The following is a 26,295-nucleotide window of genomic DNA, read 5'->3' on the forward strand; positions in this document are numbered from 1 at the left end:
GTTCGGATAATTAGAAATCCCAAGAAGTCCAATTAAACAAACAAATATTTCATTTTCCTGATCATAGTCAAACCAGTAAACCGACTCAAGCAAACTTGGTGGTCCAGTGGTAAATGCCTACACTAGTAAGCAGACGACTCGGGGTTTAAGACCAACCCAAAAATAAACTTGTAAATTTTGTCAAAACCTTTAGACAAAGCTGAGTACACATTGCTATGAAGATGCGTCAGCGACAGGCAAAACTCCCAATATAAAAAAATAATCATTCATTTACAAATCTCTCTCAGGAGAGAATGTAAGAATCATGATCCAAATTTCAGTCAAGATTCTATTACCTTTGCAATTGCAAGGAACCAAAGAAACAAGGAGATACAGAAAAAGAATTCTATAATGGAACATGTCTTGCTAGCAAGTTGGCGGCTAATTTACCTGCAAATCACACTCTCCTCCCTGATCACAGATGGGACAATCTAGAGGGTGGTTCATCAATAGGAATTCCATCACTCCTTCCCTAAGAGGAGAAACACATCAGGTGGATGTTGCTGTTAGAAACATTCCACTTCTAATCTCTCTTCGTCAATGACCACTGCACAGTTTATCTATCCCTCTTGCCAAGATCCTGCTTGATTTAACCCACGTACCTGATTGATTTCATCTAACCACAACAAAAACATACTTGTATCATAACAAGAAATTTGCATGAAAATTCACTGGCAATCTATCAAACAACCTCTTCACAAAATGTATGAACCCAGCTCAGTAGCACTATCACTTGGGAGAGTAAGCAATGACTACATCCACATTCATCTGCAAATAAAGCCAGTCACTGTGCACATCGTTGCTTTTGGTATAGTAGTTTGAATGCTAAGGGCATAGGAGCTTTCGTCCATGCACAGCAAGATAACACAAATAGCAAATGCCATGTGACCAGCTCTCGGCCAATCAAGATACAGAATCTGTGGGTGAGGTGTCACTATTACACCTACCTGGCTTTTCTGGTCATTTCCGAGTTTGTTTTGATCCTGGACCCCTTCATGACTGGCATGGCACAGGCAGCTACAGGCTACAACAGATCACAAACAGGGTCACTGTCAAAATAACTTCAATGCAAAAACTACTAACTACACGTAAGTTCTGTTTTTATCAATACTATGTTCAAAAGAAGAAACTGACTGCTGCGGGATTGGAACCTGATACCTCAGCAATGCTATACCAACACTGTGAGCCATTCAACTAGCTTAGCCCTGTATTGGAAGGTTTTCAGTTTGTCAATATCTTTGCTCAGCAGGCACATGTCAAAAGCCGTGCGCTTATACATGGGGCCTTGTGGGGTACCAGAACAATGGGAAGTACCCTACAAGGCCAGTTTTTACCTTATGGGGTACCAAAATTGGTACCCCACAAGAATTTCACGAAACTGATATTTGGAAATAACTCAAAAAGGGGAAATTTTTTATGGGTAAAAATCTGTCGTAAATTGAAGTGTTTTTATATAAGGGACATGCGGTCGAAATTTCAACCCAGGAAAGTGAATTTGGTTTAAATTGGAGTGATTTCACATTTTTTGCGTGTTGTGCGGGAGTTTTGTTCACGAGAACAAAGGAAATACCCCACAAGTATAAATGTGTAACCCTAACCCTCCTCAATCCTTCACCTGTTGGAGGACTGAGGAGTGTTAGGGTTAACGATGGGTGATTATGTGTGTGCCAACCTTCAATGCATCTATTGCTACAAAAGAGATTGGTAGATTTTTCGCTTTCACATTAGTGATGGAAGGATCATCTCAACTGGCAGATGATGGCTTGCCAAGAGAAAGGGTAACGCAAAAACTGAAATGTAATAAAAGGGCAGCAATGTGTAAATAGTCTATGAAGCTTGGGGTGTACACAGTTAGCTCTAGGATGAATTACATATGCACTTTCAGTTCAGACTTTGTAGGACTGCTAAATAAACAGACAAGAGCATGAATGGACACCTTGAGTGATTTTTCCACCTCCACCAGGCACATGCGACAGTTGCCTGCCACAGACAGCCTCTCATGGTAGCAGAACCGTGGAATCTCAACACCGGCCACTGCACATGCCTGTCAAAGAAATGTACACACAATGAGGGTACACTATCCATATGCAGCAAGGTATGAGACGGAGAGAACCCCCCCTGCTTTGTGTTGGTCATTGTCTCGCAGGAATCTGGGAAATTCCTTTCAGACATCTTGGGGGAATGTGTTAAGTAACAATAGTCTGGAATGTGTATAGGGATTGGACATGTTGGGGGGGTACCCCTCGGTCTCATTTCTTGCTGGGTATAACACTATCCTATCTTGCTCAATAGACCGATCCATTAAGCCCCGCCCCGTTGTCTTATGACAAATCACTGCCATAACTTCTGTCCAACGTGCATGTACAAACGTCCGACATGCGTGCGTGCGTGCGCATACGATGTGCGTGGCTGGAGCATGTCGTGTGGCGTTGGAGAAGAGCCCTGTGCTCAGTGGGCGGGGCTTACTGGATTAGTCTATTCATGCAGATAACTTGCTCTGTTTATTACACGGGATGACATATAAAACACCAATTGGGAGTTTCTGTACCCTTTGTACCCAGAAAGGCGTATAAACACGTCATGTTGGTTCTACATGCAAAAGCACTTGCCTCGGGAGGTTGAGCACGCATGGCGCCCTCAAGCATCCCTGTACCAAGGCTAGGTGTTGTAGGAACTATCACTCTATAACATTCTCTTGGACGATGTGGTACAAAATATCACAGAAATCCAAATGACCACCAAGGGTCAACATCTGCAAATTCCAACTCTGCACATGTACATGTACAGGACTGCATTTTTGTACCTTGTCAAATATGAAAGGTCAGTATTTTCGTGCAAAAATGACACCATGCATGGAATAATGCCATCAGCTGTGTTGAAGTACATTACTTCAAGCAGAATGCTTCAAATGGCAATTTCGAGACAGCAAGATACTGTTTTGGACTTTGACTCAGTAGCTACATATACAAGTTATTCAAACTATGGAAAGCCAGAACTTTTTTGAAAGCTTCACTAAGGTTGCATACATGCAGGTACAGGTAGGTCACATTTGAGTTGAACTTTCTGAAGGGTAAGGCATGCTAAGCAAGTATGCTTTCTTTCCTTATGCCTAAACATCAGTATACATACATGTACATGTAGTCCTCACGCCACTAGTCTACAGTCTGCGTACATGTACATTAACCCTAACACTCCTCAATCCTTCACCTGTTGGAGGACTGAGGAGTGTTAGGGTTAACCACTTGCTGCCAGGTGTTTTGAAAAATGCAGTGCACATAATCAGGACTTTTTCAAGATTTTTAGTTTTCAAAATTCTTCAAAAATTCATCATTTCAATTAATGGACGTTTACACCCACACAAATTACTGTCTGGTGGCCACTCTAGTCTGACAGACAAAATCTATTGACGCCCGAGTATTTCAGCCAGGCCTGCAGCCTTGTAAAAAGAGCCAAGATTGTGCAATGTTATGTAACTTTCTTTTGTTCACGAACCTGGCACAGTGCGCTGCTGACCTCTTTTTAATAGGGGCCAGATTAGGGTGCAGCGGTGCTGTGTGGCTCATCGCTGCGGTGGTGGAGCGCTTTTGTTCCTGGTGGTAATCCGCTCACACTAAATGCCCAAACAGTGGTATACTGTTTCAAAACAAGGCTGAATTTTCTCCACTATTGAGAGTGAAAAATGTCGGTAATGCCCAGCAGCCTGGTTTTTTGTTCCAAGAACAGTCTTTTGTTACAAGGTCCCGTTCCCTTTGTCCGATTTCGGAGAACCCGGCCACGCGTATAAACACACGATGCCCGCAACCGGTTTCCCGGCAGGAAGTGGTTAAAAAAAACAAGCAGCCGTCTGTTTACCTGCAGAACGGTGGTGCCCGGGTCTACCCAGACACTCTTGTCGTCCACAAACACCTCCACCTTCTCAGGGGCAGCGGTAGAGTTCAGCCGGTTACCGGTCAGGCTGGGCGCCAGCTGCCTGGAGACCAGCAACGCACGCGACAGCGGTGCCCTTAACATGGCGACTACTGAAGACTGTGCAACTCTACCAGCAAGGAGAAACGGACAATGCAAATAAATGCCTGTTTTTAGAAAGCATTAAAAACACAACCAGAATTAAACAATTGCCTTAATTAATATTGAAAGCACTACCCCCATTTCTTGTCATTTATCAGGCCTACAAAATGTTGCGCAAAAATACCTCTTTTTATCTAGCTAAACTTGATCAAATTCTCCTTTTGAAGTTGAATGGATCCCCTGCTTCTGTGCTTTATGAAATACAGGGATGAAAAAACCCGAATACCTCAGCCCAACCATTTGGAAGAACTCAACTGTAGGTCTGTGTTTATTACTCACATCACGATCAGGAATGTAGTAAACAAATGACTGTGTTGAAGGTTGAGACAGCCAGACAACAAAATTTCACAGACAGAAAGAACCAGGAATAGCACGACAAGATTAATCACTAATAGGCCTTGTCACTAATACTGCATGGGTGATTTTGCATAATGGTAGAAAGGCATTGTGGGAAGCAAAAAGGAGCTAACATTGCTCTTTTTCCTTCCCACAATGCATTTCTACCATTGTGCAAAATCACTCATATGGTACCAATAACATGAGTAAGGCTTTTTAATGACCAGATCGGGTCAGTGAAGCTGTATAAGGAAATTGGGGCTCATCTAGCCCAGGTTGGACATCGTCTACACTGCACTGGGACCAACATCCAGGGTATAAAATCCTCCTGCGATAACTACATTTTTTTCAGTGTTTTTTTTCTCACATTTTTACCTGGCGGAGGCAGCTCAAATGTTGTTCGCAAGTGCCTTGTATCCCGAATTCCGAAAGGCTTTGTTGAAATTATTAAATACGCCCACGGACGACATATTTTGCAGGAAATTTAGTGCAACTCCACGCTTTCTGCTGTGATTTGTGAACGATCTACAGTACATATGTCTAATAGCAATGCATTTGCGCATACGCAAAATGGCCTTCACTGCAATGAGGCTCAGCCCACTTTCTGTAAGTTATGTTGTCTTGAGCTAGGTATAGGTCTTCGCTACATTGGAAATTCAAGGAGACACGCGGACAACAGGCCTAGCCATAGCTCTGGAAGTCCTAATCTGCCTAATCTGCCCACAGCTCTTCAGCGCATGCGTAAAGGGGCATTTTGCACATGTGCAAATGTGTACTACTAGTATTACTAGGTACTAGACGAACGTAGGTCGTTCCTGATGGAAATATGCCATCCGCGGGCGTATTTAGTAATTTCAACACACTATTTATGGAATTTGTACGAGGCACTTGTGAATGGCGTTTGAGATGCCTCTGCCAGATAAAGTGAGAAAAACCGTTGACAAAAATTTTGCTATGGCAGGAGGACTTTATACCCTGGAAGTCAGTCATAGTGTAAATGAAGACAGCACCCAACCTGGTCTAGCCTAGGGCTCATTATGCGGCATAGGCCTAGTACTTTTGTTAAGTCTTGGCCTAGGCTATCTCTTATCATGCTTATCAGGAAGCTTTTTCACGAAGTCCCATTTTTGTAGGAGTTGGGCATTGGGCCAAGCCTGGAGCTATAAAAAGAAGGTGGGCCAAGGATACAACTAGCCCTAGACTTGCCCTCCCTACATGTAGTCTTCTAATGGTTGCAAGTTCTTGCAGTTTCGATTTCTTGTTTCATGTAGGCCTACATGCAGACATATGATATATGATGTAGCCGGCCTACCTACCGCCTAGAACTGGAAAAGTCACAAGACGTGCCGAATGGAAAAGCCTACTACAGCTAGAAGTACGCCTCTATCTCTGACAATAATTCGCATTCTACTGGTAGTAATTGTGCATTCCTTCAAATATATTCTCGCTAGCATTAACAAATAACTCTCCTAAAATATCGTAAATAATGTTAGGAAAAGGGCCAACTTACACTCGAATTCGCCCGATCAAGTTTACACAACTGGAATCATTTCGCTGGTATACGGTACGGTGCAAATAGAGAACCCGGTAATCCACGATCAGAAACGGTTACCAATCGGTTGGAGGTGCTATCAAAATGAGGGCGCTATACCGGCCTTGCAAGCTCAACCTTTTTCCATTCAGACCAGCAACCATACCGGGCGTGACGGGGAATCGGCCTGAACTTCTCAATTTATAGCCAAAATGGGATTCGGTGATTTGAAAAAAGAAGCGGGCCTCAGGGCCTTGCATGACTACCTTGCCGATCGCAGTTATATCGAAGGGTAATATGAAGTCGTAATAGTATTTTTGTTTAAATTTTGTCATAGGGGGCCTATTTGTGCAACGTCAGATCATTATAGCGCAGGAACACACAAGTTTGCAACCGCGTTGTAGCCCATGGAGCCGGTGCCACGTGGGTAATGCAAATTGCATTGTAGCCCTCCGGCTCGAAGGGCTACAACGCGGCTATGGCTTACATTGTAGGTCAGCTGCTGCTCGTTTGTGCGGATCGTGTGGCCTTCACACATTTACATTTAATTTAGACCCGTAAACAGGGCCCAACGAATACTCCTCTGTTGTAGACTGGGCCCTGTCTCGATTAATAGGGATTTCTTTCGAAAAGTTTATCTGGGATATCCAGGGGCATAACTTAACATCTGCTTAATTTTATGAGCTGAAATTGCACCGGTATGTTCACTAATCACGCTGTAAAAATCTGATAGGTTGCTAATTGTAGAAAACTCTCCTTTTCCTCTTTTGGAGTCGAGGAAAAAATGGTTCCTTTTTTGGCATTTTCACAGTCCTTATGAATTTTCGCCTGACTTGTACATTACACAGACTCCTTTGTATGGTTAAGTAACGGTACCCTTACGAGAGCCTGTCTAGTTTGCACCCACACTTCAGCACCTGCGAATCTCGTTCAGATCTGTGAGAGTACCTGTCAATCTAAGTACTCGTAGAAAATTACAGCTGTTTTGTGTCGCAGCTAATACGTAACGCCCTTAGCTGGTTCCCTGTCCAGTCACACACTGTTTGCAGCAAATCATTGGTAGCACGGCTCGCTCTCTGTAACATGACGCGAAAGTGGCGAAACAGCCATCAGTTTTGTACAAGTGGGGCAAACTTCGTCCGAAGAGGGAAAACGGCGAGAAAAGGAAACATTTTTTCCTCCAAACAAGGAAAAGGCAAGTTTTCTTCAATTAGCAACCTAGCAGATTTTTTTACTGCATGAGTAGTGAACATACTGGTGCAATTTCAGCTCATAAAATTAAGCGGATGTTTAGTTATGCCCCCGGATGTCGCGGATAAAGTTTGGGAAAGAAATCCCTATTAATCAGAACAGGGCCCAGTATACAACTGAGGAGTATTCGTTGGGCCCTGTTTATGGGTCTACATTTAACTGAGCTTTTAAGCATCGAGGCTGCAGATCAACTGGTTAAAACCCATTATGGCAATTAGTGAGCGTTGTTAGCTAGCCTGACCAACCCTAGCCCCACAAATAGGGCTGTAGTGGCTCGCTTTTACAATCTGTCTCTTTTCTGTCACCACCACAGCCCTACTTCAAGGCATGTCTTGAATGCCTGAAATGCAAACTGCAGGATCGTCACAAACTTTGAATCCTAATATCTTCCGAAATGAGAACGACTCAACAATTTTACCTACACTTTTATATAAGCACCCTAAAGCTTGTTCGTCTGACACACAAGGTGTGACAGGGAACCAGTTTTGTATGGTACAACGTATACCAGAGTGCCTGTCAGGTGCCTTGAAATCCGATGCAGAAACACTGCTTTCGTTTTTTAAAATGGCACTGCCCATGGTCAGCGTAGGAATATCACAGGGCCCGGCTTTCAAGGCGCCATACATCGAAAAATATATGGTTTAGGAAAGCTTTAGGGTGCTCATATAAAAGTCCAAACTCCGAGGAATATTCATTCTCATTTCGGAAGATATTAGGATTTGTGACAGTACTGCAGTTTGGATTTCAGGCAATCAAGACATGCCTTGAAGTAAGGCTGTGGTGGCAACAGATAAGAGACAGATTGAAAAAGAGAGCCACTACAGCCCTATTTGTGGGGCTAGACCAACCCCATCCTTAATGGCAATGTCCATCACACAAGGAATTGTGAATTTCCTGTGATCTGTGGGCGGTGGGCCTCGTTGTTCCGTCGTCCATGATCATAATTCTTGGAGTGTAGGCCTAAGTACATGTAACATTCAGTGTAGGAAATACAGGTATCCCCTCATTATCTGTGACATCACTGTTTTACTCTTGAAGATGGATACTGTTGTTGATAACCAAAAAATTTGCCAAACATGACATTCCGACTCACAACCAGAATTTCCACCATTGTGTAAAAATCGCAGCATTACATCACACATGTACTTGTAACACAAGAGGCATTCTTTGGGATATAACAATTTTGCAGCTACATATGCTGAAATACAAAACAACGCCTTATTATAGTGTGTTGATGACTGTTTGTGTCTTGGCATTTTTGATTTATGTAGTGGCTGGAATAGGCCTCTGCACTGATGACGTCACACTTTGTTTACATGTGTGCACTTAAAGTGTGGTATCATCAGCGTAGAGGTCTATTGCTCTGAATTTATAGATTTATGTTATTTGTGCATTGTCTTGCCTGTTGTACAGGTATACCGTATCACAGGCAGATGTAGTAGTCTTTGAAGCCCTTTCAGGGGCCCCTGGAACAGATCTGTACAACGCATTGCGCTGGTACAACCAAGTCAAGTCCTACAAAAGCCAGTTCAGTAGGTTAGTGGCTCCATTGCCTGATCAGATTGCTTGGTATGTTGTCGCACTCTGTACACAGATGTGTAGCTGGTGAATGGAATGGATGTTGTAACACCTTACCCACAGATTCTGCAGCTTGATTGGTTGAGAGCTAGTCACATGGCATTTGCCAGTTTTGCTGTGTTGGTGTGCAAGGCCAGAAGTGCCATGCCTGTATCAAAGAGACTACATGTGTATCTACAACCAATATTGTGTGCAAATGTGAAATGCAAATTGGGTTAGTTCCAAATATTTCAAAGTTCTAGCTCTATGGATGTTGCTTCAGGCATTTTGTGATGAGGTAGTTGGGAAAGTCTTTGCAAATCTTTGATAAAGTTCTAATTCAAATAAATGCAATTTTAATTGTATTTTGATCATATTGGTTGCGTTTGAGTGAGCTACTCATGTTAACACTAGTATGCTCCTGAGCACTCGAATGGCTGGGGTACGACCCGAGGGTCAGGGAGAGTATACTCCTGCACCTGAGTGTAATGCACATGCATCCTACCACAGGCATGAGACTTTTCCTTAGATCAGCTGATTTCCTCGGTTTTCACTTCACACTCATGCCACTGAAAATTGAAAACTCTTTGCAAAGTCTGGTAAAGATGGGAATTTCCTCGTTTTTTGTCAAAGTCCAAGTTGCATGCCTGCTGCTCGTGTTTTAATTAACAGAAGTAACCGCGAGAATGCACCCTATTATTACCGATAGTTATTGCTTAAATCAAGCAGAATTTGTGGGAGAAGTGTTTTCGAAATCTTCACAAATCCTCAACTGTGTAGGGAGCCAGTGTCTCTTTCCTTTGCACCTCAACTCTACGGAATATCAAGCATACAATAAAAAACCAATCTTGCATTCTGTGCATGCCGCATTCTTTTTTCTCTTATTTAGTGTGAGGTAGAGTTATTGCCCCAAAAGCCAAGTTCCCTCACTGAGATTTATCAGCTGGGCCCCCCTCATATTCGAGCAGGAGGGCAAACTTTTAAATGGTATAAGAATTTCATGTTGTGCAGAAGTTATTCAGGTCCAAGGTACACAACAGTTCCACCCTTCGTCCAACGATCCTCCTTTGGATTTCACACATTTCCCGGCTGTTTATCCACAGCTTGCCTGGCATCAAGAAGAGCCTTGGTGAGTACGGCCCGGCCACAGCAGCAAAACCAGCAGCACAGAATGCTGCAGCTGATGATGACGACGACGACGATGACGTCGATCTATTTGGCTCAGATGACGATGATGATGAAGCATTGAAAGCCCTCCAGGCATCCAGGAAAGCAGCTGATGATGCAGCTCCCAAAAAAAGTAAGAGCACTTACCATGAGTTGAACAGACTTTGTCTAGTGTTTTTGTAACTGCCACGATATTTTTGCTAAGAACTTTAGTTTCTATTAAACTTTTCTTCTAAGTGCGTCAAAGTGAAAGTTGATCGGGATGAAAATGTAAAACATAAGTTCAACCGGCACTGGCTAAAATGGTTGTTTCCTTTTGGACTCTATATGTTTCATGGAGGATCAGTGTAGCTGGAAAAATACAGTGCACCATATGCAGCCTGATTATATTTAAGGCTGTGCCGAATATCGGAATACCCAGATATCTGATCGATTATTGAATATTCGAATATTATTTTCTGAATATGAAAATTCGAATGCAAAATGCATGAAAAGGAAAGGAACAGTTTCTTTTGTTTTAATGAGAAAAATTGCACTATGGAGGCTTCTTTCAAGCAGATTTAAATGAAAAGCGACAGAAATCTTTCAGCGATTCAAAAAGTAAATTATTCATTATACAATTTAAAAGGAATAGAAATTTTCAACCGGGCTATTAAATCTTGCTAAATCGTGGCTGGAGATACTGCTAGATGTGAGAAGCTGTTACATTGATTATAATGTACAATTTTGTGCGTTATTGCAACTGATTTTATATAAGGTTTGTTCATCAACAATATACCGGATATATGGATATCCAATCGAATTGAAGGTCGACTATTCAAACAGGGAATTATTTGAATTGACTCAACTCCAATTATATTATATCAGCGGCAAGCCAGCTGCTGGCCATGTGGGCAAACTAACATGAATGTCACATAGTTGCTAGCAAAATAGAGACCAGTCTTTCAACCGCACAACTTACATGTAGTTCATCAGAAAAAATGAGGCAGGAACCTTGGGTCTTTTTAGCAGTAGATATATATACGTACATACATTGGTGTTCATTATGTGCAGCAGCTTTCATTCAGATATGCTTGGGCCCACATGTAATATCCATATTTCTTTGCTTAATTTACCCACTCTTAAACATTTCTGACCCCGGACTGAGAATCCAGTGGCATCCCTGTTTATACTTAAACTTTCAAGGGCATCAGGCCCCCATGTAAAGTGGTAGCGGGCTAACTGTGTTTCTTTTCTTTCTTCTTCATTGAATTCCAGAAGCTCCACCTGTGGCCAAATCAAGCATTGTGCTTTTTGTCAAACCCTGGGATGACGAGACAGACATGAAGGAAGTAGAGACGCTAGTCCGGTCTATTGAGATGGATGGTCTTCTATGGGGAAGTTGTAAGTTTTGACACTTTCATCAAACCAATGAATAACCACATCATCTCCCCACAAACCTCCTGACTCTCTGCCAACACCTGCAGCATTTATCAACCACTTCACTTTCTCACCTCTTAGCTCTACTAACCACCTCACTGCCTACCAACAGCTTCACCCGACCAACCAGCTCCTTTCCGACTTAACACTTTACCTCGACCAACCACTTCATGGTTTTTTTGTTTGGCCTCTTGACTTCTGAGGCAACACGGCTGAGCAGAAACCACCAGTTGTTATCAGTGGCCCATAGAGGGTGAGCTCATGATAGATCCCGAGACGAACCCGGTGGAAACTGTCAGGAACCAGAGGTTAACCAGAGATTGCATAGAAATGTGATCACCAACCTGTTCACCCCTACCAACCCCATTTATCACCCCCTGCCAACCCCCTCATTCCCTACTGACCACCTCATCCCCCCCACCAACCACTTCACACCAGCCAAACTTATCACCCTTACCAAGCACCTTGCCCAACCATCCACGCGGTAACCCCCCACCAAGGTCTCTGTGAGACATACCTTATGACTGCCGTACTTCAAAGTAGCGAGACTTAATTTTTTTTCAATTTTGCTTTGCTTGCATAGCCAAACTGGTTCCTGTTGGGTATGGAATCAACAAGCTGCAGATTGGATGCGTTGTCGAAGATGACAAGGTAAGAAGTTGCAACTTCAGTCTAGAGGTGCTTCCTCAAAAATACAGGACTACAGTGTCAAAACCTTCAGTCTGTTATTTGCTGTGGGGCGTTAACATTTCAGAGTGTACCTCTGGTTTTCTAGAGAATACAAAACGACCAACTTTAGACAAGTGGAGCACACTTTATGGTGTGTCATTGAAGTACATATTTCTAAATGTCAAGTAAACCGGTTCTCTTCAGAACTGACAAGCTCACAAAAAGAGGTACTTATACATCAGGCTGCTTTATGCTTAAAGGGCTTACTGGCTCTCCACTGGGAAAACTTCCAAGATTAGCATGAACCCACAGAGGAGACAAAGGCACTATCTGGATTGGGCACTTAAGAATCTCATGGAGTGGTAAGACTATTTTTTCATTATATCATTGCAAATAGGTCGGCACGGATGACCTCGAGGAGAAAATTACGGCATTTGAAGATCACGTCCAGTCCGTTGACATCGCAGCTTTCAACAAAATCTAGCCAGCAAGATGGCTACTGACCGTCTCAGCAGCTTTGAAATGCTGTTCTCACAATCAACAGATTCCTCATTACCACATGTGAATGCGTGAGCCATGTGTCTCATCACACTGTTGGAGGTTCATTACCTGAAGAACAAGACATTCTTGAAGCCATGATTATGTTTTTCTGTTTAAAAACCAGACACTGAAGCAACTGCTTCAAATGGACACATGCAGCTTTCAGTTGAAGCTTAACGCAATGTACACGCCGAAAACATCAAGCCTTTCCTAGTTTGAGAAAATAAGTCGTTTGAAGACTGTTTCCCAAGTCTGATTTAAAATGTGTTCTGGAGGATTACCTTTACCCTTTTTCCATTAATCCAAATTTGACGTATGTGTGTCTGACGTTTGCAATCTATTGTAATTTTTCACTACATCATGCATTCTTTTCCGTCTTTGAAACGGGACTCATCTTGATCCCTTTGAAGGTCACTCTGAGCTGTCACGGGGGTTCATAATCATGTATTTGGTAATTCTAATAAAGGAGTTCACAATTGAATATTATTGAGGTCTGGTCCTCTTTATGTCTCATTGGGTTGGTAGGGACCACTCTGCTCGCACTGGGTTTGTAGGGACCACTCTGCTCCTCACCCAGCAATTGTATTTGTGTTACAAAGTTGCAGGACTTCGAATCGGAGTCTGGGTTATGACAAAGGTGGTTTGAAAATGATGTGAATTGGAGGGCGAAGCCAAACCAATGGCAAATGAATACATGTGGGTATGAAAAGGAAAGTTCTGTCAATAAATTACCAGATATACATTTTGTACAACATGATTACTTTCAGAAAACTTGATTTTTGAAATACATGCACTTGGGAAACTCTTGTTTGTTCTCTTGGATGGGGCACAGCAACCACAACCCAACAGATTTCACATCATAGACCAAATAAGTCCATGCTAGGTAGTCACGTGTAACCCTTTATTTTGAATACATTTGCTTTCTAGGAAACGCTTACAAGGAAAGGAAAGTATGTATGTGTGAAAAAAGTTCTGAGTTGCATAAAGATGGGTAGAATTCCCACAACTAATCACATGACATACTTGGAATCAGTATTAAGGATGAATCTTATTTGATATTACTAAGAATGCACGCTCAAGTCGCAAATGGCCCTTTTTATCGCAAACAGTCTAAACTTGTCAATAAGAGGTCCTTTGGACTTTGCACATTACCTTTTCATAATAGAGACCTTGTATTTTCATGATTGAAAACAAAGAACCAGCAATTGGGAGATAATTTTTTTTCATGAGAATGCATAGACCGTATAGTCACCGGGTCCCTTATTTTGCCACTCACTGTGAAAACCAATCAGACTTGAAAAGAGATGGCAAAGTTAGGGACCTGGTGACGGCATGGTCATGGACGTGACACTTAAAATTTTTGTTTTCCAAACCATCTTGTGCCTGTCAATATTTAATGAAAGTGCTAGATGAAAATAGCAAAAAATTTCCACACAACACTTCTGCATCAAAGTGAGAAAACTATAACAAAAGTTGAACAATTAGTATAAAACAGAAACTCATTATGCATGACAAGATGTTACTTGACTTTTCCAAATACTAAACAATATGACCTTGTAACATATAACTTGACCTTCTGGCATTTTTTACTGACGGAAAAAGAGGCCACCAATGGAGTTAACTATGGGTACACACGGATTACTTTTTTATAAAAATGTTTTTTAATTCAGAAGAAAGTGTGGGAGTACTTTCTTTTGTCATATTTTTCCACTTCAACCCTCCTCTGAAACACCAGGAAATGTTCAATAAGCAGCACAGGTACTGCAAGAACAAAACTGATTACAGAACAACAGAGTGCCAATCCTATGGATAAACATAAACATGGTCATCAGAATAAGAAAAGAGCTCGTTTAGGCTGCGTTCCAGCATGTTGCTCTTGCTAACACTCGTCCAGTCTTGACTGCATGACGAGTGTGGCTCACTGGTAAGCAAGCTATGGTTATTTCAAGACGGCAGGTAACCATTCATAGTTTACGCAAGTAATGCATGCAAATGCAGCCTAAATCTTCCACCATCAGACCATTACTGGCAAGTAGGAGTGACGGCCATTTGTCAACCGCTAGTCAAGTTTCACTGATAACCTGTGCCAAAAACTATGTCCTGGCTACCAGACAAAAATTGACAACAACATGTAGCTGACAAATGGTAGCACTCAAACTTGTCCTTAATACACATCCTCTGCACACTACCTCTGCAGTAAGACTGAATGGTATGCTATTGGCATTGCCCATCCCAAGCATTGTCAGTGAAGGCATGCGGGTGTGGCATGGGGGTGTGGCACTGCTGAATGCGCCCCTGCACAGCAGGTCCCTCGATTTCCATCCATAGCTGCAAGCTTCAGGGGCATGCACTTTTGCAAGTTATTTCTTCAGCCCCGGATGGAATTTTGCATAGCAATAACATTTAGGCTAGCACTTTTTATGATTATGGTACACGCACAAGAGGAGGCATGCTGTTACATTAACATGGCAAGGAATCTGGTGGGAACTCGTGCAGATTCAAGTATTTGGGGCACAGGGCGAACTGTGACACGCACAATCAGTTTCTGTTGAAATGTCCAGTCTTTGACACGCACACCAAGCACTGGTGGGAGCCCAGTTGAAAACTTCTCACCAGCATGTCTCTTCTTTACCAGCTAGGGGGTGCTTCAAGGTAAAGAGCCCCGTTTCCTTCAGAATGGCTACAGACCACACAAGACTACTCTTGAATGAAGAAGCCTAATGCCAAGAAATCTGAAGAAAATAAATATTTCAGTTGGATTTTCGAAAATCTTGCGGCCTGATCTGCGGCAGTGAGCAGGCTCACACTACTGACAGTTGCCCTCTACATTCTGCTGTAGTATGAGATCCATGTAGGCCCCTGAGATCAGGTCGCTGGACTGGATGCCCAGCTGCTCCATCAGTTCATCAGCTATCTTGGTCCCGTCAGCTGATGTCTGTTGCGGTTGCATCATCACCTGAAAAAGGGAGTAAGTTGCAAAAAAAGTAAAGCCACCAGAAGGGAGCATGTTCTCATGTGGAAATATGGTGACTAGCCGACAACCCAATCATGTGGTGGAGTGGTGCAATTTAGCACGTTTCCAGCATCATTTGTTCAATTAAAAGCAAGCATTTTAACCACTTCCTGCCGGGGATTCCAGATCCGGACATGTATGCTTTATATGCGTGGCCGGGGTCTCTGAACTCGGACAAACTTAAAACAGGGCCTTGTAACGAAAGACCGTACTCGGAACAAAAGACCAGGCTGCTGGACATTACCAACATTTTTTCACTCTCAATAGTGGAGATATTCCAGCCTTGCTTTGAAACAGTATACCACAGTTTGGGACATTTAGAGCGAGGGGATTACCACCGGGGGAAAAAAGCACTCTACCACTGCAGTGATGAGCCACACAGCACCACTGCATGCTAATCTGGCCCCTATTGAAAAGAGGTTAGCAGCACAATGAGCCAGGTTCGTAAACAAAGAAAGTTATATAACACTGCACAATCTGGCTCTTTTTACAAGGCTGCAGGCCTGGCTGAAATACTCAGGCGTCAATAGATTTTGTCTGTCAGGCTAGAGGGGCCACCAGACAATCCTTCATGTGTTTGTAAGTGTCTAGTAAATGAAGATAGGAATTGTAAAAGAATTTTGAAAACAGAAAAAAGGATAAATATCCCGGCCCAGCATCATCAACATTGATAACTGCCCCGGCAGGAAGTGGTTAAAAGAGTTTGGTAGGCATTTATTTATGGTTCTTTGTGGAAAGTTTTCTTTACTTTTGAAGCCACTTAGTGTGAAATTTTGCAAGTTCCATTTAATGCAGTAATTTCCGTTTCAAAGTGTTGATTCTGTGAATTCTGTCTGTTTTCCGCGATCACGGAAAATCACTGGCTACATTTAAAATAATGAACCTGAAAAAGGCTAGTTTGTTGAATAATGTTCAGTCTGCTGGTGAAAATTCCTGATGCAAGTACAAAATAAGTTCACTTGCCCGGCGGGCTAGTCTACCGAAAGCTTAAGGTCGAGGTCTGCAGGCTGGACTTTCTGAGAACATCAGTAATGTTTCAACTGAATGAACACCATTAGGCCACACATAATTCTCAGTCACACCTAACAGTGCACTACTGGGGCTTATCATCTGTGGCATTACTTTGTGACAGCTAGTCTCAAATTGTGTAATAGAGCGATGATGTCTTCTAAGGACAGTATTGTAGTCAAGTCTTTTTCTGAATCTTAAGTAAGATTTGCAGCTTTGCATGGTGGAAGAGACATGAGAAATAGGTGTGCTCTGGCCGTCCTCAGGACGGCCAGAGCACACTGGCTGAAACGTCGAGTTAACACTCACCGCTTCTTTTAAGAACCACACCTCGCCAAAAAGAGATTGATTCCATGGTGTACCCGCAAACCTATTTCTCATTTCTGAATCTTGCAGTATAGCAAGTTGTAACACCCGTCTTGAATACAGTATTTTTACTGGTCCACACTGATCATTTGACCAATCAATAAAAATGCATATTTCCCTCATCCCAGTGTATATCATATAAAGATATTGACTAGTCCCTAACCTATAATCCAAACCGTAATGCAAAGACTGCTAAGCAGACAATTACATTCATTATTACTTGTGCTTCTCTTACCTGCACACTTAATACATGTAATTAACTGGCTGCTATTATGTGGGATATGATGGTTTAACACTCAAGAGACAGCACAGCCTCCTTGAAGGTGTTGACAAAAAATAAAGTATTCTGCCAACAACTTATATTCTACAGAAATTCACACTCAATCTTATGATCCAAAGCACGAGTATGCCAACATATTGTACAGTTGTTCACTCGTTATTTCTACATTTTGGTGTTCTCAAATTCATTAAACACAAATACATCAGCATGTCATATGTTCAATTCGAACTCTGAAGGGCTGGTCATTTTTAAAGAACTTTCTATTGAAAAAAAAGGGGGCAAAGGCAATATACCTCCCGTCCCATCCCACTTTCTCCTGGGGTTTGAACCCCCATTGATAAAACAGAATGCTGGCTCAAACCTCAAGTTCCATGAAGCTTCCCAGACCTTCCACCTCATCAATATGCACCCTGGTCTGTCCAACAATGATCAACGTTCTTGTCTTCTTCACGATTCCTTTAACGCCCAGGGCCAGGCTCAGTGTTGTCTGCAGGAAAGGAAATATTCCAAATCCCACTTAAAAGATTCCAATCCTTCAACACAATGCACATGAATACTTCAAGCTGGGATCTGGAACCAAGTTACATAAGGGGCTCAATTTTTAAAACGTTTACAAAAATTTCCCCGTACTGTTTAAACGTTTTAATGCCTTCTACCTCAAAATGCATGATGATACACAGGTAGTTCAACAATGCACTTGGTCCAACCAATGTAAAAATTCAGAGTGGTGTTGGGATATTGTGACCAAGCAATGTTTATTGTTTAAGAATCCATTTTTTTCCTCAAAAAGTACATGGATGCTACAAAGAAAAAACAACAGTATGTGACAGGCAACGTTTACAATGAAAATGAACGTCTAATTGCATCAATCAAAACGTAAAGCCCGTAAAGGGGCTGATTCCGTTTAACGTACGGGAAAATCTGTAAACGGATTTGGGACTTTTCTTCATTTACAAGCTACTCATGGTGACAGACAACTAAGGTGGAAAGCTTCCGGTAGCACCATGCAAGGATAAGATCTCTTTGTGAGTCTGCATGGTTATGAGTGGTTGTGAGTCTGTATGGTTCTGAGTGGTTGTGAGTCTGTATGGTTCTTTTCAGAACCATACAGACTCACCAAGAGATCGTATCCTTGCATGGTGCTACCGCTAGCTTTCCCCCTTAGTTTTCTTCATTTAAACGTGTAAACGTCTCACCCTTACATGGGACATTTTTTTGGGGGGGAAGGGCACATCATTGCCATTTTTTTTTTCCTTGGTGATGGGTCTTGGGTGGTGTGACTTTTGGGGGATGGTGTTTTAGGACTTTTTAGTGAAACATTCCGCAATAAATTCTCTTTTTTTATTTTTAAGACCAAAAATTTGTTCTGCCCTTTTTGTAGGAGGGGGATTGACCTCCAATTGTCACTGGCTACATAACGAAATGTCGCTTGATTGTATTCTCTCCTCGTGCTCAACAAGATTTATTTTTCCAACCTTCAATGAGATTAACATGCCATGTTTTAATTTTCAAAAAAATGAAGAAACTATGACTTCAGCTACTAAGTTCCAAAAGCACGACATCATTGTGACCAAGTAATGTAGTGCAAACAAATGGAATATGCCTGCGTCTTGGTTCACACGCTGGTTCCCTCACTACTGTCTTTCACACACATACCGGTAATTGTGCGTGTGACATGTCTACTTCAGTATTCGACAGCCCCAGAAGTGGCATCCCTTTCTACTCCTGCTTTCATGTTCTTGTTCAATCTCGCACTGAGCATGAATGTGCTTAAGTGTCTAATAGCAAGACTAGGGTGTCTGCTCGATCACTCTCTTACCTTCAGTTGTTCTGGGTGGTGCAACTCAGCGAGGGAGAATTTGGAAAGCTTGGGTCCCGTGGTGTCTGGTCTGTCATAGAAGACTAACTGAGACAGTTTTGTTGGATCCTCCTGCACATCACCAACACAAGGGAAGACGACACTGTAAATTGACAACTGGGACAAGCAATGGGCCCCACGTCGAAATGCACCCTCAGCAGTAAGGAAGACACAAGCCAGTGGGAAATTTTTCAACAGGGCTTCGGCATACAGCTGGCTCAGAAACAAAGACCATTATGCTTCCTGTTACCTGGCCTATTTTGTTATGACTGCACAGCCCTAAAGGAGTTCTGATAGAAAATGTTTTGAAAAAAATGAAATTGGAAGTAAAAACTGAGAAAAATTATTCTTCTATGGTCCGAGTGTGGTGCAAAAAAGTTCCACAGACTTATTTCTGCACACAACCTATACCCTTTGCCAGTGTTGTAGTCCAGTCACCAATGTCGAGTCCGAGTCCCGAATCTCAAGCCTCGAGTCTGAGTCCAAATGTCGAGTCACAAACCTTGAGTCCGAGTCTGAGTCACGAGTCACAAACCGAGCCACAAGTCATGGATCAAGTTTTTCAACCAATTATTAACATGTTTTAACGTGTTTGTCAAGTCTCAACCACTCCACAACTTGTTCTTCATGTGTATCGGCGTGGGGACTGTAACTGGATTGAGACCAGAGAGTGATTTCTGTTTTGAACTAAACTTACGTGTAAGTTCATTTTAATGTCAGAATTGACAGGTAAATTTGTTGTCCATGTGTGACTGCAAAAGGGAATAACAGCTTTGCAAGAACAGAAATTGCTCTACTAGTTCATTCAAACTACAACCAGCATGCTCAGTCACAAGCACACAGGTATCTTTTGGTTGTTGGAACAGTTGCAGCAATCTACACCTATGAGGGAAATAGGACAAAAGAGCTGGGCCTTGTAACAAAAGACCGTACTTGGAACAAAAGACCGAGCTGCTGGGAATTGCAAACATTTTTCAGCACAGAGTGCTGGCATTAGCGAAGGTAATCCGTCATTGTTTTGAAACAGTATTTCACTGTTTGTGGCATTCAGCAGCCGCAGATTATCAGTGGGGACAAAAGTGTTCCAGCTCTCCAGTGATGAGTGATACAGTACCACTGCATGCTAATCTGGCCGCATTTTAAAAGACACCACTGCCATTCAGCAACGCACTGGGCCAATTTCGGGAACAAAGGAAATTATGCAACACCACACAATTGTGGGATCTCTTCACTGGGCGGCAGGCCTGGCTGCAATACCCGGGCATCAATGGAGGTTGCCTGTCAGGTTAGAGTAGCCACCAGACACTCATTAATGTGGGTGTAAGCATCCACTAAATGAAGTTATGCATTTGTGAAGAATTTGGAACACGGAAAATCTTGAAAGCACATGGAAATTTTCCCACATACAACCCTGTATGCAAATTCCACCCGGCAGGAAGTAGTTTTAAATGGAGTGCGTGCCTAGCCAGATGGTTATAGAGCTGGCTTTTAGAGCACATGGTCATGAGATCATAGCCCTACCAGGCCTTGCTGGCAAGTTGCAATTTTTCTTTGAAAAAATCCCAATATCTATCTTTAATGTTTGAAAACAAATCCAAGTGAAATTGCAGGATTTTCACTTTTCTTTGCCCAAGATCACAACATGCTGCCACCAGCTGGATTCAAACACCCCACCCTATGATGAACAGGGTCCAACTCGACCCTAACCACTTGGCCACATGCCCACAATGTAGGCAAAGGAACAAAACAAAGATGTGTCATGGGTTAAAGTTTGCCAAATTACTCCCTGCACATGCCCTTCTGGCAAAAAACACAACTTAGTACCTACCCCCCGAACTGTGGGGTTCATTGTTCGTAGGAGTGTGGTGGACAATGACCTCCACAGTTCTGCAGGTAAGTGGTACCAGTTCTCAGTCAAATCCGCTGTTTTGAAAACAAAATGGTGACAAAATATACTGATACCTTGAACTCTCTGAGTTTTAGCCTGCCATTGGGGCAATGGAAGAAAGTGTCTTCTTGGTGAAGTACTTCTGCTGCACTGCCACTGCTGAGCTCCTGTGCCTTCTTCCTCACAAATTTAGGCTCTCTGAGGTGGGCTTTGATTTCAATATTGGACGGCATTTTGGAATGTACACACTGCACTAACTGCAGAGTTTCAGTTAAAAACCAAACAAAACACAGATTAGTAAGTTGACATGCGTCATTTACTCACCATGCCCACTGGCACTCAAATTGAGTCACCAAATATCGTGACTCCAGTCAGACTCGAGTCAAGTCATTGTCTCAAGTCATTTCAACTCTGAGGCTGAGTCCAGCGTACATGTACACATACAAAGGCCTTCTTGTAGCACAACAAACAGTGAGAAGTAAGGTTGGGAATGTGCATTCAATTTGACAAACATTTACAACCACTTTCCCTTGGGCCTACCGTTTAAACGAGCCTGCATCTGTTTGGCCAACAAAGACTGGCTTGGTCTTTGCATACATACAGTTTTATACTGAGGTAGTTCACCAACAATGCACATATCATAACATACATGATCGACAGATCAAGGTGAGGGGGTACCCCAATTTAAGAATTAAGCAATTTTTCTAGTTTACATTCAGTCTCCCCCCCCAAAAAAAGTAGATGGATGGGGGTATGAAAAGAGAACAATACGCTTGCTAGATTCATGGAAATTTCTTCTTCTTCTAAAGATTCAAATTTGCATTCAAATGATAGGCCTCCCACCTCAAGGCTCCATAAGTGACTAGAATGGAAGTTATGATAAAACATGTGTATTTTACTATTCATATATGCACCAAAGTACTGTATGCACATTAAACATGCATACATGTAAATACTTGTGACTTTAGGCATCTTTAGACAGTTTACAAGAATAGCCTAAATTTAGAAATAACAAACAATTTCAAACACCTGTATCTCATGTACAATGCGGAACTGGAATCTGTGGGAAGGGGAGGGAACCAGAATTTCTCAAGGTAGGGGCCTTTTGCTTTCCTGACCCCATCCAAATGAAAGCTGAGCTGTTATGAGTCACTGGAATGGAAGCAAATTGGACCTATCACAGTGCAGTTTTCATCTGTGGGTGACAGGAAAATAAAAGGAAAAGACAGGAGCCGTGTTGCGATTGGTCAAGCTAACACAGCTGACAGTTATTGAGAGTTCATGCTGCTAATTTTCCTGTAGTGTGGATGGCCATAATGCTCAAGAACTGCACCATTTCAATGAGGATATAAGGTGAATAAACCTCCCCATCTGACATTTAACTTCACCAAGAAGGCATACATGTATGAACCAGAATTTCTCCCAACCATGCCAACCTAGGGAGGGGGCTCTTGGTCATGTCAGTACCCCCTCCCCCAGTGGATTTGAACTGATAATGGCATTGATAATGTGCAAGGTAACAAGTGTAACACATGTAAGTAATATTAACCACCCATAATATGACATGTTTCAGTTTTCTTGCAAATCTAGTAGGCTACTGGGCCTTTAGGCCTAAAATCAAACATGCGCAGGTAAGATGAAAAAATACAATCAAGGTAGGGGCCTACGTGTAAGGATATTTAGTCATACTTGTCTGAAATTAAGATTTCTGTGAACGTGTGAACGTCACCATGTCATTCAGTGGGTCAAATAAATATTTTTGGCAAAAAGTTTTACCAGGCTACATACAGCGGATTAACCATTGGGGTTAACTCTGGTGATAAAAACGTTTGGGCATAACAGTAAGGGACTAACAATGACTGATTAGCCCTCAGGTTTAGGTTCACTTTATTTTCCACATAAGAGTGGAGGGGAGTCTCTAAAAAGCAATACTTGTCAAGTAGGGACCCCTACTTACATAACTACACATACAAATACCACATTCACATAGACATTACATTAGCATACATACATGTATGCATACTACATACAATTATTAGAAATATAAAAAAGACACAAATACGACCTGTAACCTGTAACCCTGTAAGAATTACTCTTTCCATATAATCATTCAATAAATACATCTTGTATTTCAGTTTGAACAATGATGGATTGGTTATATTTTTAATGTTGGATCTAGCGACTTCCACAAATTGGGACCCTCAAGCCTTACTGTTTTAATTGCAAGTTTGGCGCGTACAGAGGAACGATGAAATACGCTGTCTCGTAAAATGACAATGATGGATTTCATCATGTTTATGAACAATGAACTTATAATTTACACTGGTACATTGGTATTAGGAGTCATCTATTTTGGTCATCATCAGCGTACTCCTCTTCCTGGCCCCCTCCTCCCCTCTCAGAGAGTACAAAATGAATGAACAAAAACTAATGATTTCTCTGTGGTGCCTAACGACCCTTTCTTATTTACAATGTACGGCTGTTAAAGGGCAGTAGACGACCAGAGAATAGTGGCAGGAGGAAAACCCCTATCCATGACAGGTCTCGACACTCCCGGTTTTCTGATTGCCTGGGACAAATTCCTTTTTCAGTTCGGGCAGGTAATGATTAAGGACAAACTGCCCGATGGACAGGTACTTTTTTCTTAAAATAAAAGTGTCCATTTTTGTGCCCAAGAATAGCAGTCAGAAAATCTACCTTTGATTTGATTTGTTCTCTTCACAAAAGCTTATAAAAGTGGTACAACGTATGCAGTTATAATGATTTTTATTTTTTGCATCGTTACGTACATGTACATGACTTGTACAAACTTGCGTGCATTTAGCAGGACACCTTTCCACACAAGGGAAAAGGCATACATAAATAAACTGTAAACTACACTTACCAAACCAAATAGCATGTACGGCACACGTAGCAGAGCTTTGTTTGGGGAGTGCTCGAAGACTGTTTCACATGTGGCTGTGACTTAAAATGTTTATGAATTTTGCCTGGTACTTGTGTATGTACTTTTTACTTACTTTTTATATATGACACCAGTCAAAATTGTCGAGTGGTTAAGAAACAGCCATTGCCCGAACTTCTTGTATGAACGATGCATTAGACTCAGAGTCCTGTGCACTCTCTGCACACACCCAATAGTTGGGGGTGATAGTTAGCCGGTCTACACTGGTCTATGATAATCGTCATTTTCAACATATTTCTAAAAGCGTACGCAACCAATTCACTCCCTCCCCCCAGCGCATGCTTTGTACTCTCATGAAAATGATGACAAAAATGGATGATCCCTTATTTCGGGCATGGAGGAAGGAGGGGAGGGCCTAGCCTACTTGGCACATAAGGAAGGGTTCCGAGCTGGGAATAACAGTGAACATGGAGGAAGGAACAGGCCTATTGCTGACCTTCAATGTTTCATACTGATGAAAAAGAGGACTGCTATATTCTTGAAAAAAAGGTAGAGTTAATGATGTGCGAAGACGTTTTTTGAAGTTTGAGTGTGTTCTCTCTACGTGTATTTGGCTAGTGCCACAGCTGCCCCAAGCCAAGCAAGTATAGACCTAGGCCGATCATGGCAAAATCAGAGTGGGCCCAACAAAGCTAAAAAAAAGTTATTAATTGACATGCCTGACCAAGTAAAGCTGAAACATGCTAAACTTTAGTGAATCTCAGAAAAAGCAGACGTTTGACGGTGAAATATTTCAAAATATTTTGAAATACTGACCAATTTTTTTCAGATAAAGGAGGCCGGAATGACACTGCACACTCGTCCGAGAATTACGCCACAAACATGACCAAGTTAAACACGTGATGAGTGCGCCAAAATTCATCAACTACCATGGTGCTGGTTATTTCTACACTTGCACATTGAGATTTAGGTCAGGAGGTTAGACTTCTATAAGGAATAAACTTGTAGCAGTCAATTGAAGGCCCGCGCGTTAGCGGATTCGAATGGGGCCCAACTCGACCGTTTGCCAACTCCACTAGCACTTGGACGAACTCGACCGTTGAGGCAACATGAAGCCTACACTGATAAATCAAAGCAACAGGGCTGAAGTACCTTGGATTTCACTAGTGCGGGGGAGGGGGCGGGGAGGAACCAGCATCTTATGGGGGCACCAGCTTTCAGGGGTGTGTTTTTTTTTGGGGGGGGGCAAGTTTTTGTTAGTTTTGTTCAATATCCATTCATCCATTTATCTCGTTTTTTTAGGGAGGCACCGGTATTTGTGGGGGCAACGTGCCCCCAGCCCCCCGCCCTTTAGGCTAGGCCCCTGGCAATATCTGCTATTTTTCCGCAATTGTGAAAGCCCAAATGGTAACATGTTCGTAAAACTGGAGTTAGTCATATAAAGATAAAAATAAACTTAAAATTTCTATCAGTAAATCATGGAGGAATAAAACAAAATAATATGTATTAATTAAAAAGAGATTTAAAAACCTTTAAAGATTTGGCATGTCGCTGAGCTGAAGTTAATGTGTTCCATCCATGGGTCCCACAATACTGAAACGTATATCTAGCGGCATTTGTCCTAGTTCGGAGTCGATCTCTAGCTCTGAATTTCTATATAGAGTCACGTATATGCCCAAATCCAAAGCTGGGCCAAAGGCTGATCCAATCAAATTTCACAGTGATTCGACATTGGTTCACTGACACCAGAACCGGCCTAATGGATTGGGCGAACTAGCTTTGGGATCATTGATCGAGATCCAGCCTGTGTGGAACAAAATAGGCCACAAGTGTCCTCGCATAAGTTTGAGGGTTGGGAGCTTCTGTTTGTGGCAGGTCCAATTTTCAGTTGTTATTTTATGTATTCTTTGTTGTTTAGAAGATAGGAGTAGTGCCCCTTAGTGAGGAAAACCCCATTCATTTCAGTCTCAGTTAGATATCCCCCCTTTCTTGGTAGTGTGTCCTCCTGTTTGTTTACTTTAGCCCAAGGGGTCCCCTATAAAGTTGCCTCCTGGTCAAGGTAGTTCAGGGGGAGCGGGTTAGCGTAGCGGTTCTTCCTCGCCTTGCACCAATGAGGCCTGGGTTCGAGTCCCGGCTTGGCCCAGGCTTTAAGTGCATTTGGTTTCCAGTCCATAGTCGCTCTCGCAGGTTTTCCCCGGGTACTCCGGTTTCCTCCTGCCTCTAAAACTGGACCTTCTTGCTAACTCCGTAATGTGATGCTGATTAATTAATTGATAAACGTACAGTTAATGATCAAACGTACAATTATTGGTGCAAATAGCCTGAGATGCTGAAAGCACCATTAAAACAAAAACAACAAGGCAGTTAAGTACAGCAGAGCAGCAGTGAAGTGTGTACATGTAC

General features: G+C 42.3%; 3 protein-coding genes across 5 annotated transcripts in view; 1 reads left to right on the top strand and 2 right to left on the bottom strand.

Moving 5' to 3' along the window:
* ndufs1 (NADH:ubiquinone oxidoreductase core subunit S1) overlaps nucleotides 1-6,085 on the bottom strand; it is a 20,297-nt gene extending 14,212 nt beyond the window's left edge. The window contains exons 1-5 of one of the 3 annotated variants that reach the window (XM_022253485.2): nucleotides 5,954-6,085; nucleotides 3,892-4,075; nucleotides 1,976-2,083; nucleotides 987-1,063; nucleotides 430-511 (exon numbers count right to left, since the gene is read on the bottom strand). In XM_022253485.2, the coding sequence (XP_022109177.2) occupies nucleotides 430-511; nucleotides 987-1,063; nucleotides 1,976-2,083; nucleotides 3,892-4,050 (426 nt within the window). In that variant the 5' untranslated portion in view covers nucleotides 4,051-4,075; nucleotides 5,954-6,085. Of the gene's footprint in view, nucleotides 1-429; nucleotides 512-986; nucleotides 1,064-1,975; nucleotides 2,084-3,891; nucleotides 4,113-5,759; nucleotides 5,924-5,953 lie in introns of those variants that run through there. The other 2 variants (XM_022253486.2, XM_087147838.1) reach the window with 2 other exon arrangements.
* A 19-nt stretch (nucleotides 6,086-6,104) lies between these two features.
* On the top strand, nucleotides 6,105-13,058 carry eef1b2 (eukaryotic translation elongation factor 1 beta 2). Its single transcript, XM_022253488.2, has 6 exons — nucleotides 6,105-6,266; nucleotides 8,639-8,761; nucleotides 9,886-10,082; nucleotides 11,207-11,332; nucleotides 11,952-12,019; nucleotides 12,435-13,058. Exons 1-6 carry the CDS (start codon nucleotides 6,187-6,189, stop codon nucleotides 12,519-12,521), a joined length of 681 nt encoding a protein of 226 aa, XP_022109180.1. The 5' UTR covers nucleotides 6,105-6,186; the 3' UTR covers nucleotides 12,522-13,058.
* Nucleotides 13,059-13,450: 392 nt separating this feature from the next.
* LOC110989248 (uncharacterized) lies at nucleotides 13,451-24,859 on the bottom strand. The gene is made up of 5 exons (XM_022253489.2): nucleotides 24,709-24,859; nucleotides 21,065-21,247; nucleotides 19,064-19,174; nucleotides 17,606-17,731; nucleotides 13,451-15,533 (listed from the first exon to the last, which is right to left on the bottom strand). The coding sequence occupies exons 2-5, from the start codon at nucleotides 21,221-21,223 to the stop codon at nucleotides 15,384-15,386; spliced, it is 546 nt and encodes a 181-aa protein (XP_022109181.2). The 5' UTR covers nucleotides 21,224-21,247; nucleotides 24,709-24,859; the 3' UTR covers nucleotides 13,451-15,383.
* Between the last annotated feature and the right edge of the window lie 1,436 nt (nucleotides 24,860-26,295).

The sequence above is a fragment of the Acanthaster planci genome, linkage group LG17, assembly GCF_054643075.1.
Source record: "Acanthaster planci isolate LZ-2023a linkage group LG17, COTS_SCS, whole genome shotgun sequence".
NCBI classification, from domain to species: Eukaryota; Metazoa; Echinodermata; class Asteroidea; order Valvatida; family Acanthasteridae; genus Acanthaster; species Acanthaster planci.

What these genes read in the sequence shown, in the direction of transcription:
- LOC110989248 (XM_022253489.2), bottom strand. Translation starts at nt 21,223, where the DNA reads ATGCCGTCCAATATTGAAATCAAAGCCCACCTCAGAGAGCCTAAATTT. An exon ending in TAAAACTCAGAGAGTTCAAG is followed by an intron (nt 19,175 to 21,064) that starts GTATCAGTATAT and finishes GGTGATGTGCAG; the next exon opens with GAGGATCCAACAAAACTGTC. An exon ending in ACCACCCAGAACAACTGAAG is followed by an intron (nt 17,732 to 19,063) that starts GTAAGAGAGTGA and finishes CCTTTCCTGCAG; the next exon opens with ACAACACTGAGCCTGGCCCT.
- eef1b2 (XM_022253488.2), top strand. Translation starts at nt 6,187, where the DNA reads ATGGGATTCGGTGATTTGAAAAAAGAAGCGGGCCTCAGGGCCTTGCAT. An exon ending in GATCGCAGTTATATCGAAGG is followed by an intron (nt 6,267 to 8,638) that starts GTAATATGAAGT and finishes CCTGTTGTACAG; the next exon opens with GTATACCGTATCACAGGCAG. An exon ending in TACAAAAGCCAGTTCAGTAG is followed by an intron (nt 8,762 to 9,885) that starts GTTAGTGGCTCC and finishes GTTTATCCACAG; the next exon opens with CTTGCCTGGCATCAAGAAGA.